Source organism: Salminus brasiliensis, chromosome 6 (genome assembly GCF_030463535.1).
Source record: "Salminus brasiliensis chromosome 6, fSalBra1.hap2, whole genome shotgun sequence".
Taxonomy (NCBI): Eukaryota; Metazoa; Chordata; class Actinopteri; order Characiformes; family Bryconidae; genus Salminus; species Salminus brasiliensis.
This window is the reverse complement of record NC_132883.1, coordinates 10,756,884-10,768,713: the sequence shown is the minus strand read 5'-3', so window position 1 is coordinate 10,768,713 and position 11,830 is coordinate 10,756,884. Positions and strand designations below refer to the sequence as shown.

Here is an 11,830-nt window from a genome sequence, read left to right as displayed (position 1 = left end):
GTTCGTAAATGCTAAAAGAACCGGTTCAAAAGAACGATTCGTTCACGAGTCGCACATCGCTAATTCACTGTTTACTCACAAGATGGCGGTCGCCGCCGGATCAGGTAAGTCATTTCCCCTCGTTTTACAGCTCTGTTTTAAAGCATTTTATATGAGTTCGTTCAAAAGTAACCGACCAGAAGGTGGAGGTCAAAGATACCTATCAGTTCGGCCGCGTTTTAGGCCGTAAGTTGGGGTCAGTTCAGCTGGCCAAGACCCCGCTGTGCTACCGGCTACTGCACCATAATGAAGTAACGTTAACGTTAGCTTACAGGAGACGGAGTCTCAGACCCTTAGGACCGCTTAAGAGCACGATTTTTCAGGTTTAGCTAAATACTGACGGACCTCGGTCCGTTTACTGGTAGACAGGCGTCTATCTGAACGGCTGTGTGGCTGTAAGTGTGAGTAAAGCAGGCTGAGGGAGATAGATAGAGATAGCTAGGTAGGTAGCTGTTGAACTGCCAGCTGCTTTGTCACCTATTCCTTGCTGATGGACTGAAGCCCAGCCCGGCTGCTCGTAGACAATGCTGTTGTGCGACGTCTTCGACGATGTTTTTACCATTAATTTAACGTCTGTCCTCGTGTGATGCACCCTGGCTTGTGAAACAAGTACTTTATCATTAATATTAACCAACAACAGGCGATAAACAGCGGGCGTTGTAGCGTCGCTGGATATCATTTCATGTAATGTAAATAATGGATGACAAAGACCACGCTGTCTGTGTTGTGGGGAGCAGGGTTAGCGAAATCCTCACAGATAAATCAGCCACGCATTGCAAATCCGCCCTGATTTTGTAGCACGTGTTTTTAGCAGACTACTCGATGCCATAAAGGTGTGTGTGTGTTGTGAATGAATGAATGAACGAATGAATGAAGTTTGCACGGCATCTGCTGCAAAAGGTGCTAGTCTGAAGCCTCACCTTAAACCCCTAGCGTTAGCTCCCAGATGCTTATCAAAGCCCCAGATGATGCACGTGCTTATTAAATCATAGGATCCGTGCTGTAGCACGAAAGAAAAGGCCCATAAAAACTAGCAAGGTGATGGCAGACCATAGTTATCTAATTTACTTAATCTAGCGTGACTCAGCGATTTCCTACAGGCCACTGTTGTTACGGTCCTCCTCAGCATTTCTTGCCCTGTCTTGTCTTGGAGTGTTTAGGGCTTTAGAAGTCCCTGATGCAGTCAATAATGCGGCCTGCTCATTACACACACACACACACACACACACCACTGCACCCAAATATCTGCTAGAAGCAAATGCAAACTCATCAGCTGGCTGTGCTAAAGCATGGGTGGGGAACTCCTCGTGTTCAGGAGGGCCGGAGTTCATTCCTGCTCAGACACACCTTATCCAGCTCCTCAGCTTCTCATTTCCAGATTTACAGGTTTTGTTGGTGTATGTTAGAGCAAGGACAGCCCCTAAACCATGCTCAACTACAGCCCTCAGTTCCTCACCTCTGAAGTCTGCATTAAGGAGCCACTCAGTGAAGCAGTTCACGTCCACCCAGGAGAGATTGTGGATTAGCCTACATTTGTATTTCAGTCCAGAACGAGGCCTAGTCTGCATGAAAAAAATCTGGACCTTGGTGGTCAGATCCACAACCACAATGAGACCATCACAGGATTACACTTTCTTACTTCCAGTTGTCCTTGAAAGTACTTGTGAAGGTCCTGTGAGGAGATGATGCATCTGGAAGGCCGAAGAGGGCCAAAAGTCTTGGTTTCAGAACCTGGTGAGCTGAGAACCTCAGTCTTGGCAAAACTAAATTTTGAGGGCACTGGTTAACGCATTGCTAGCATCCTTTCTGAAGAAATCAGTGGATATGGTCAATACTTAAACATGGCAACTACATGCATCATCATTAACAAAGAACTGAGGAGTAGGAATAGACAGTAGTATAGGCCTAGGCATCTTATTGGTGTTTGCAGATATAATAAGTTAAAAATACATCAACATACATTAGACAGATGTTTAGGTTCTACTGATATTTGGAACTGATATTTCAGTAATTGAGGACATATTAGTTGCGCTCAGGCCTTCAGGTTGCGACAGTTCCTTGCGGGACCTTCACAATTACTTTCAAGGACAACTAGAAGTAAGGGAGTAACCTACAAGTGTCCTGTGAAGTTATCATCACGGTTGTGGATCTAACCACCAAGGTCCAGATTGTTTTGGGCCTAGTTCTGGACTTGAAGTTGCCTTATGATATTGTCTGAATTTGTGTAATTATGTAAATCAGTATGGTTGAAATGTGCAGTTTATTTCACTATGCATTTTGTTCAGGGTGTGCTATTAGTTTGTAGTCAGCACAGTCATAACCTACAGCGCTGTGGTTGTGTGTTTCGATGTCCAGGCGTGAAGGTGCCGCGGAACTTCCGCCTGCTGGAGGAGCTGGAAGAGGGCCAGAAGGGAGTGGGCGATGGAACAGTGAGCTGGGGGTTGGAGGACGACGAGGACATGACTCTCACACGTTGGAGAGGCATGATCATCGGCCCGCCACGGGTAACATGCTGTACCTTCCGCTGTATTGTAAACAAGTAGTACTTCCGCTCTTGTGCCACATTTATGAGGGCTTATAGGTGACTACATCTGTATGTGTGTTCACTTTTTGACTGACGGTTTGGGACAGCTGTTGACCAGACATTATTTGACTGCAGTGACACTGACTTGGCAGTGTGGGGTGCTGTATGAGTGTCACTAATATGTCAAGAATGCCTTACTACACAAAATATTCAGGACATCCTGGAAATGTCCAAGAAACAGTCCAAGGTAGTCAGGAACAGACAACAGCCTATCTAGTGACTAATATAAAATGTGTGTACAAGGTGGGTTACATTCTCAGTGGTGAATGTTGGGCCTACAAGGTAGGTGTTTCTTTTAAAGTGGCCTAACAAGACAGCTGCAGACTTCAAAATGGAGAAACGTACAGGCTGATCAGCTCTTAACATTTTAATTAAAATGTTACTGAAATAAGGGAAAGGTTTGGTCATTTAAAGGTGAAATGTTAGTCATCTTGTGACTACAGCACTTCTCAAGGTCTTATCAGAATATTATGACTACGACAGGTTTGGGATGAACTCTACCTGGGACGTCACAGATACCACGTGACAGGTTTTTAACGTTGCCACAACGTAGTCTTCTTTCTTCTAGTGCTGTCCAAAGGATGCACTGTTTACGTTGTCCCTACAACCTTATCATTGGGTAACATGGCCTCTTGGTCATAAGACTAACTTTTGATAATGTGTTGAAATTCCTATCATGTTTCATTATCCTTTTTATGACCATAGAGGGTATGCATTGTCATGTTCCCACTGGGAACTGACAAAGTTAAAGGCAGACTCGACAACAATTAAACCAAATTATCAAAGAACTAATGGTCCATTTACATCAGTGTGTGGTCAGGAACGTCCAGCTAACTGGAAACCTCATACCAGAGCACACAGTTGAGTAAATTGCTTGCTTTCCCTTTTAATGTAACTTATGTAAGCATGTCGCTAAATTCGTTTATGGTGGGCTTGTTTGTTTATTTATTTATTTCTCTTCTCCCCCCACCTGTTTTCAGAGCTTTAATACACTCGTGAGCTCCCACACGTTTTGGTGCCTGGATTCCAGAGTTGCAGCAATCCATGTGTTTCTCTTTTCTTGAGCTTTCGGCAGTCTGTGAAAGGATAGCTCAAAATTCTTGCTGAACAGCTCTTTCCTGTTTTGTGTTTTAGCAACATTCACATGGAAAGCCTTTTTACCACTCAGTGGGCGTGGCTGCAGTGACTTTTGCTGCTGGAGACATCACATGCATGCGTACCCTTAATCGAATACATCGTATATTCTAAATATCTAAAAGACTATGAAGTCGTTACTGTGTTGCACTGCATATAAATTTGCCATTGTGGAAATTTACTGAGGATGGTCTTCTTGCAGACTGAGTGCCCCTTTCAGCCCCATGGGCCATTGATTCCAGAGGGGAACATCGACTCTGGCGAGTGGTACAGAGCAGTTAACCTCTATAGTGAACACCTTCCGTCATCTAATACAGTCCATGCCACAATGTCTCGCTAGTGTCATCCAGGCCAAGGGTGGTTATTCCCACTATTTGATCATAATATTCTGAGATGACCATGTATGTTAGACGGTAAGTGAACAGTCGATTCCCATGGACCCAATGGACAGTTGTGAAGACCTGAGGGACTTTGACAAAGGGCCAAAAGTGTTATGTCCAGATGATTGGGTTGGAGCACCTCAGAAATGGCAAGGCTTTCCCAGTCGGCTGTGGTTCCTAACAACAGTGGCTGAGGAGGGACAAACAAAGTAGCATTAGGGTGTCAGATGCCACAGGGCATCTTCAGAGGTCTTGTTTAGTCCATGCCTTGGTGGGCCTGATCATATTAGGTACATTAGATCATAATGTTTTGTCTGTATTAGCTTTGTCGTGGTGGGTAACTCACAGTAGATGCATTGATGATCAGATATGGTTAATGCACAGGCAAACACATACACTCTAGAGGGGCGTGATCATGGGGCCACCTCAGGCAACTCGTGCTGGAGACGCATGATAACTGACTCACCATGCAAAACATTGAAACACACAGATGTCCTGCTGCCTCACATCCTTTTTCTTTTGGTGTCCACATTATGTTGAGGTCTTCACTTTTTCATTGCAGCCACTCGTGGGCCTGTGTCACACTGCTGTGTTTTATGCTCTCCAAGACCATGTGCTCAGTGTCATCTGCTTTCTTAAGAATGAGTCACATCCTTTCTGTCAGTCAGATATTTCCGTTTTGCCAAGACCAGTATGGTTAATATTCAAGTTGTTGTATGACAGCTAACTGTATCTTGGGGTAGACAAATAAGCACATGTCTAATTTTTCTTTGTGGATGCTTAAAATAGAAATGTTAGCTTTCATCTCCTGTCTGTACGTTTCTTTTGATTTCCCTGTGTTTGTTTTACCACTGTCAACCCTGCCAGATCTGACCTTTTGTTATGAGTCTGAACTCAAAGAATCAGACTGACTGTGAACATTTCTGATCAAAAAGCTTGTGTGCGCCTTTCAGAAGATCACAAATCAGTTTTTAAAAGCAGATCAAACTAATATTTTGTTGTCTTGTTCTTTGACTGGAGCTGTTTTTAAAGCATAATCTTTACAACTCTAAAATTTAAAGATCGTCTGTGTATCCGTGACAAATGAATTTCAGCCTGTATGTGATCACGATCACCCCATATTTCTCTTAACTTATCAGATCAGTTCTCAGAATCTGACCATGTTCGTGAGTTAAGGATTACAGCAGCTCTGTGCGAAGCTCCTCAGTCACAGGACGCTGCAGTTTCTTATTCAACTGCTAGATGGAATGATGGAGCTCACACGCAGCTGCAGAAACCCATTACAGCCAGTATTGTTCTCTGCTCTGTGCATGTCAGTATGTTCGGCAGTCTGGTAGGGAAAGCGGAGTAAAGACTTTTAACAGAACAGAACACAGCAAGGCTAGCAAACCCCACTAACACCACAGAAAGCCAAACAGTGTAGACTACATTTAACCACGGGCACAGTAGTGCAGCATCAGTCGGAAAGCTAAAAAAAAAAAAAATCCTGTCCAAAGTGATCTAGTTTTTAGTGCTAGATAAGCAGCTGTTTTCATGTTTCCATTTTGAGCTACACAGTCCAGTTCATGTACGGTCTCTCTCTCTAATCAGGTACTTGGATTTTCACTGCGTTTTAAATGTGGTTGATTTCATTCCCCCATCAGCATTATATTTGCTATATTTGTCTCCTTTATATTTCTTACAACGTCCATGAAATAATCTTCATCTGTCTTTTTTTCTGATTGGTAGACCATCTATGAGAACAGGATGTACAGCCTGCGAGTTGAATGTGGCCCCAGATATCCAGAAACTCCTCCATTTGTGCGCTTTGTGACAAAGATCAACTTGAACGGAGTACACAACTCTAATGGTGTGGTGAGTTACAGTTTGTGTTTCTTTTTAAGACAAATTTCCCTCTTCCCCCAAATGTAGCTAATAATGCATGATGTTTAAAGTTTGCTTTTTTAATTGTGCGATGGGACTATGAGGCTAAGGTAGCTAACAAGTGATCATATCTTATGTTTATCCAGGGTTGGAAAGTGTTTTGTAGTTATTGTACTTTATCATACATGAGTATAGTGGAAGATTTGGATAACTGGTAATTTAGTTGACTGTTACATTTCCAGGAGAAAAATACTATCAGAAATACTGAAATATTTTATTTAAGACCCCCCCCTTTACTCTTACCAGTCAGCTCAGTACATGTACATTTGAATTATACATGCATAACCAAACAAAGAACAGTGTGTTCACTGTGTTCATCGAACCCTAGCCTGCCTCATGCCATGTTTTGGCTGAAATGGCAAACAAAACTAGCAGATAAACAACCTCTCCCATTGGTTAGGACTAAGACGTTAACCCATTAGCCAGTGATGAGCTGCTTTTATTGATTGTTTTTTGGCATTACAACAGCTCACAGAAGCAGCCTAGCCTAGCTCAGGGCTGTAACCAGAACATTGCAATTATTTAGCTGAAGAGAATGTTGTCAATGGGCTGGGTTAGCTTTAAGCCTAGTTCCTGCTTGCTTTTCCAAAAATGGTAGCAGGTTTTGGGGATTTTGTAATTGGCCCGTTTTGCAGCTCTGTCTTGGTTATGACAGATTTTTTTTTTTCCAAACTGTGTTAGAGGTTAATGCCATGTTGCTTAATAATAGGCCAAGGAAAATACAGTTTTCCATTCTAGGGCATCTTTAAAGGTAATGTGTGAATGTAAAATGCTTGTGTCATATATGTGTGTTTAGGTGGATACACGGGCGGTATCATCCTTGGCAAAGTGGCAGAACTCCTACAGTATTCGAGTGGTGCTGCAGGAGCTTAGACGACTCATGATGTGTAAAGAGAACATGAAACTACCACAACCACCTGAGGGACAAATATACACCAACTGAGACTGTACTGTATTGCAAACACACACACACACACATCCTCCGTCTGTCCATCTTTAGCTCTTTTTTTTGTCTTCTCATTTGTATTCATCCTTTTATTTCTCCCTCTGCTCACCTTCTAGTCATCTCTGTCGTCCTTGAATCATCAATGCATATACATTCTCTCTTGTTTTCTCGCTCATTCTCCTTCTCTCTCTTGCATACACACGCACACACACTCTCTTTCACACATGCACACAAACCATCTGGAAAGAACTCATGCCTCAGCTTCAGCCACACCATGACCTCTACCGTTTTTCTCTTTTTTTTTTTTTTTTTTTTTGAGTAGACCACAGAAGATGAGTGATTGTTTGCGTGATTTGTCTTAGCTCAGATCATTGGAATACTGTACATCTTACTAATCTTTTTTTATTATTGTTTGTTATAAATTCAGATTGTACAATAACATAAATAAGATTATGGCGTGTGCCCTGTGGCTGTGTGTGTATTTTGTCATTTCCATTGCAAAGTCTCCAGATTTCTTGCTGGAGTGCGGTCTTGCTCAGATTTAAGCTCTACTAGCTCTGTCGTTGTAGGTGTTTGATTGTGAAGTGTTGGTATTTGCATTTCGAAAGATCTAATGTTAAAAACAAGTAAATATGTATCCCGGCAGAATTGCAGGAGTCCATGAAAATACCACTGTATGTTTACTGCTCACTATGGCCGGTGTTAACGTCATTTGCAAGTGACCGCCTGAATAAATAAATAATAATAAAAAAGGATTAAAAAAAATTAGGGAAGCCAAAATAAAAAGTGCCTCACGTTCTGAAAGTGAAATATATTGTCATTCAGTTTGTAAAAAAGGGGGAGGGTTTGTGGAAGAAGCAAAAATACTTACAGTACTCTGTTAGCCCAAAGTGTGCTATTTTATGCTGTGTGTTACAGGATTATGTTCGATTCACTATTTTCTCCCCCTCTGTGATTCAGCATTTTGTACTGTTATTAGCTTGACACTGATACACAATAACTACCATCTCAACTGTTTTTAAAGTAGATGCTGAGTGGGGAGTATGTTCAGGGTGTTCGGAAGAAAAAAATGTACCAAAAGATTCCCACCACCAATGTTATAAACTTCCACTACAAATAAAACTTCCACATGGCAGTCTGAGGTCCAGGTCTATCCCCAGGCAAGCACATGACTTTAAACCAGTACTGGAGACCTTGAGTAAAACTCCTAATGCTGCATTTTTCAACCTCTAGCATGATTCAGTTGCTCTGGATAGGAGTGTCTGCCAAATGCTGTAAGTGTACATTAAAAAAAATCACAGTTACACATTGCACAATGCCTGGTTCCTGTCACCACCATTCTGTGTCTCTGAGACTTATATAGTACTCCCCAAAGGTCAACAGGCATCTAAGGAAATAATAACTAATGACTTTTAACATTTACATGGGCGAAAACACAGATTTGTAAACAGTTTTCATGTCAGTATGATACATTTACACAGTGCTGTATGCAAATGACTTCTGTTCTATGTTGGGTTTCCCAAAAGCTTCTTGTCACAAAGATCACTGTTAAATAGCAGAGTAAGAATCCCCTGAAACACTTTCTGCCAGTGAAAATGATACCTCAAGCATACCTCAAAGAATACCTCAAGCTTTAGAAACCAATCCTCAAATTCTGTTTGTAACTTACTGTGAATATGAAGGCCTGACGTGTTGTAGGCTGAAATGACAGATATATGTAAATTAGTTGATTTTTGTATTATGACAAAAACAAAACACAATTGGCTCTTTCTGTAAGTTAATTTCCATATATATAACGTATATTCTGGTGAATAAGAATCAACATCAAACTTTTATTAAAAATATACATATAAAATATGAACCCTTCAACCATTCACTAGTTATTGACAGCTGTAGGGCTCTGTGGCTACATCACCACATATTATATATTAATAAAACAATTATCATGGTACAACTGTAAATATATCTGGATCAAGTTTATTAGCCAACATAACTGCAAAAACTGATTTGCCAAGACTGCCTATCAGGTCAGACATAAGGTGATCTCTATTATATAGTAATTGGAAGTTTGCAATTATGTTTATTGCTTGTAGGCAACAACAAGTTATCGTGCCTTGGTTACATCCAGTGTGTATTGAGTGGCCACGGTCCTTTCTGGTGCATTTGTTATGCAGCCAATAAATCTAGGTTAACATGACTTAAAAGTATGGAGAAAGGGTCAGTTACATCACAACTGAACAGCTAGAGATGACTCCATTAGCAGATCTCTTCAGTTGGTACCTTTCTATTTGAATCAGAGTTATGACTCCTTCAGTGTAAAGAAGTGATTCATCCTGAAGAGCTCAGTGACATTTCTAGGCCTTTAAGCATGAAATCAATATGTATTTATTTAAATCTCTTATATTTGTGCCATTGTGAAGTGGAACTTGTTTGTGTGATTTGGATCATTGTCCTGTTGCATGGCCCAACTGTGCTTCAGGTGACCTAATATTTTCTTACAGAATCCTAACTCTTTGCTGGGAATGCAGCAAAGCCTCTCCAAAATTCCACTCCCACCACCATGCTTCACAGTTGGTATGCAGCAGTGTTAGGTTTTTGCAACATAACACAGTCTTTGCTGGCCACAAAATTCCTCTTTAGATGAGTCTGTCCAAAAGATATTGTCCCAGAACTCCAGAACAGTTACTTGACAAAGTTCAGACAAGCATCTATAGTCTTCTCTTCACATTATGACACAGTTTTTCTGAGGGTTGAGTTATGCACATTACACCTTACCTGAGATACCTGCAGTTTATGCATTGTTCTTGGGTTCTTTCTGAGAATGTCAGGTCAGAATTTAGGTGACCTAAAGCTGAAGTGCAACTTTTGTCATACCACAAGACAATGAGTCAAATCACACAATCAAGTCTACCCCACCTAAAATAGGCAGTTCATGCTCCAAGGCCTATACATGTCAACAAAAGTTAATATTTGTGTTGTGGAACAATTAACAACCACAGAAATAATATGGTTGAAGGTATTGCTGTAAATAGTCATGTAACCCTTAGTTCCCTCAGGCTCCCCAACTTCTCTTATTCTGAATTCTATTTTCTTAATATATTTTGTAACATATTTTCTATATTATATTTTCATCTGGGTAATTATGGGTCAATTCAGTTTGCTTTAAGTTTACTATTTAAGTGATGCAATATTACAAGAAATGTGGCGATAAAAGTACCTACAAAACGGCCCAGAATAAAGTAAACCAGCCAGTTGAACTTTTGTCCTGAAATGCTCCGGCATCCTAATTGTGTCATGTGCTAGCAGGCTGCTAAAGCTACATAATGTTCCTTTGGATTCTGAAGGCGTGTTCGGGATATTCACACCCTCTAACAGCAGTTAAAGCTCAACAGTGGTGTGCATTTGTGTGATATCACAGAGAACCACTGGACTCCATGTGAGCCAGTGACGTATTGTGACCTCTTCAGCTCGTCTGGGCTACACGTGTCTAATGAGTGGAGCAAGAAGGTGAAAGTGGTCGATTCCTTCAACTGGGTCAAACCGTGAGTAGCAAATTTATGAGCTGAGGTGAAGAAGTTCATGTCTTTAATGGGAATCTCTTTGTGCCTTATTTAGTTTCTGAATATTTGTTATATTTGAACAAAAACATTGACATTGCGTGTGCTTCACAAATCAATGCTTATAAAGGCCAGATACACTTCTGAATATGACTTTTGGCTCTGCTTTGACCTCGAATTTTAATTCCTTAATATTAATTTAGGCTTTGTTTGGTTATTGTTTCTGTGTAATAATACACCCAGTCACATTTGTAGCACATGGTCAGCTTGACCGGTAAAGCTGCCATCTGTCTTCTGTTAACCTATCAGTGGACCAGCCAATCTATATATCAGCTTCACTACATATAGACACATAGTTACAATTCCAAAGTTCAATTATCAATGCTGTAAACCTATTGGTTCAAAATGTGCTGACATGCATCATATATGTATGAGCCTTTGATTTTCCACTCTGACGCTGTTATTGTGTCCAAGTCCAAGGAACAAAGGTGAGTATCCTAAATCCATTCTCAGGTAAAAGGACTGGGTGACATTTTACTTAAACCCTGCTGCATAATGCTGACATGAACACATGAACACGCTGATACTGATGTCATGACATGCTAAATTTAAACTCATGGCACCAAACATTATGCGTATAGCATTATAGCATCATGGCAAGCATCTGTTCTCCTCTGTTCTCCATATTTATATCTATTAAATCCAGTCTGCACTGTTCTTTACTGCTGCACTTTACTTCAAATATACAACTTTGCACATGTTTAAGTTTACAGGTGTGTCTGTGCGTGTATGTCACTGTGTGTGTGTGTGTAGGTTGTTACTTCTGTGTGTTTGTTACTTCTGTAATGTCGGTTATTGTGTACTGTGAGCTACTGTAACCAAAAACAAATTCCTTGTATGTGTAAGCATACTTGGCCAATAAAGTCCGATTCTGATTCTGATTCTGATTCTGATCATGGCGAGCCAGTGACAGCATTTGATAGCTGCAATAACATGTTTATGGCATGGTTATGCCAATGTTATGTAGCAGGGTTAAAGTAAAGACACTGAAACTTGAGGTGGATGTGCTACAACTCCAAAAAAACACTAGGTTCCAATCCTGTCAGCCAAGAACAGAAAGCTGAGGCTGCAGTGGGCACAAGCTCACCAGTGCTGGACAGTTGAAGACTGGGAAAAACAGAGCCTGGTCTGATGAATCTTAATTTCCACTGAGATACAGTGGACGGGTCAGATGGTAGGGTCAGAATGTGGCTCCAACCACAAGCAT

The 11,830-nt window shown here is 41.1% G+C and overlaps 1 protein-coding gene across 1 annotated transcript; it reads left to right on the top strand.

Moving 5' to 3' along the window:
- The first annotated feature begins 6 nt into the window (after positions 1-6).
- Positions 7-7,816, top strand: LOC140557292 (ubiquitin-conjugating enzyme E2 variant 1-like). Its single transcript, XM_072681593.1, has 4 exons — positions 7-104; positions 2,395-2,543; positions 5,866-5,991; positions 6,857-7,816. The coding sequence occupies exons 1-4, from the start codon at positions 83-85 to the stop codon at positions 7,001-7,003; spliced, it is 444 nt and encodes a 147-aa protein (XP_072537694.1). The 5' UTR covers positions 7-82; the 3' UTR covers positions 7,004-7,816.
- The last annotated feature ends 4,014 nt before the right edge of the window (positions 7,817-11,830 follow it).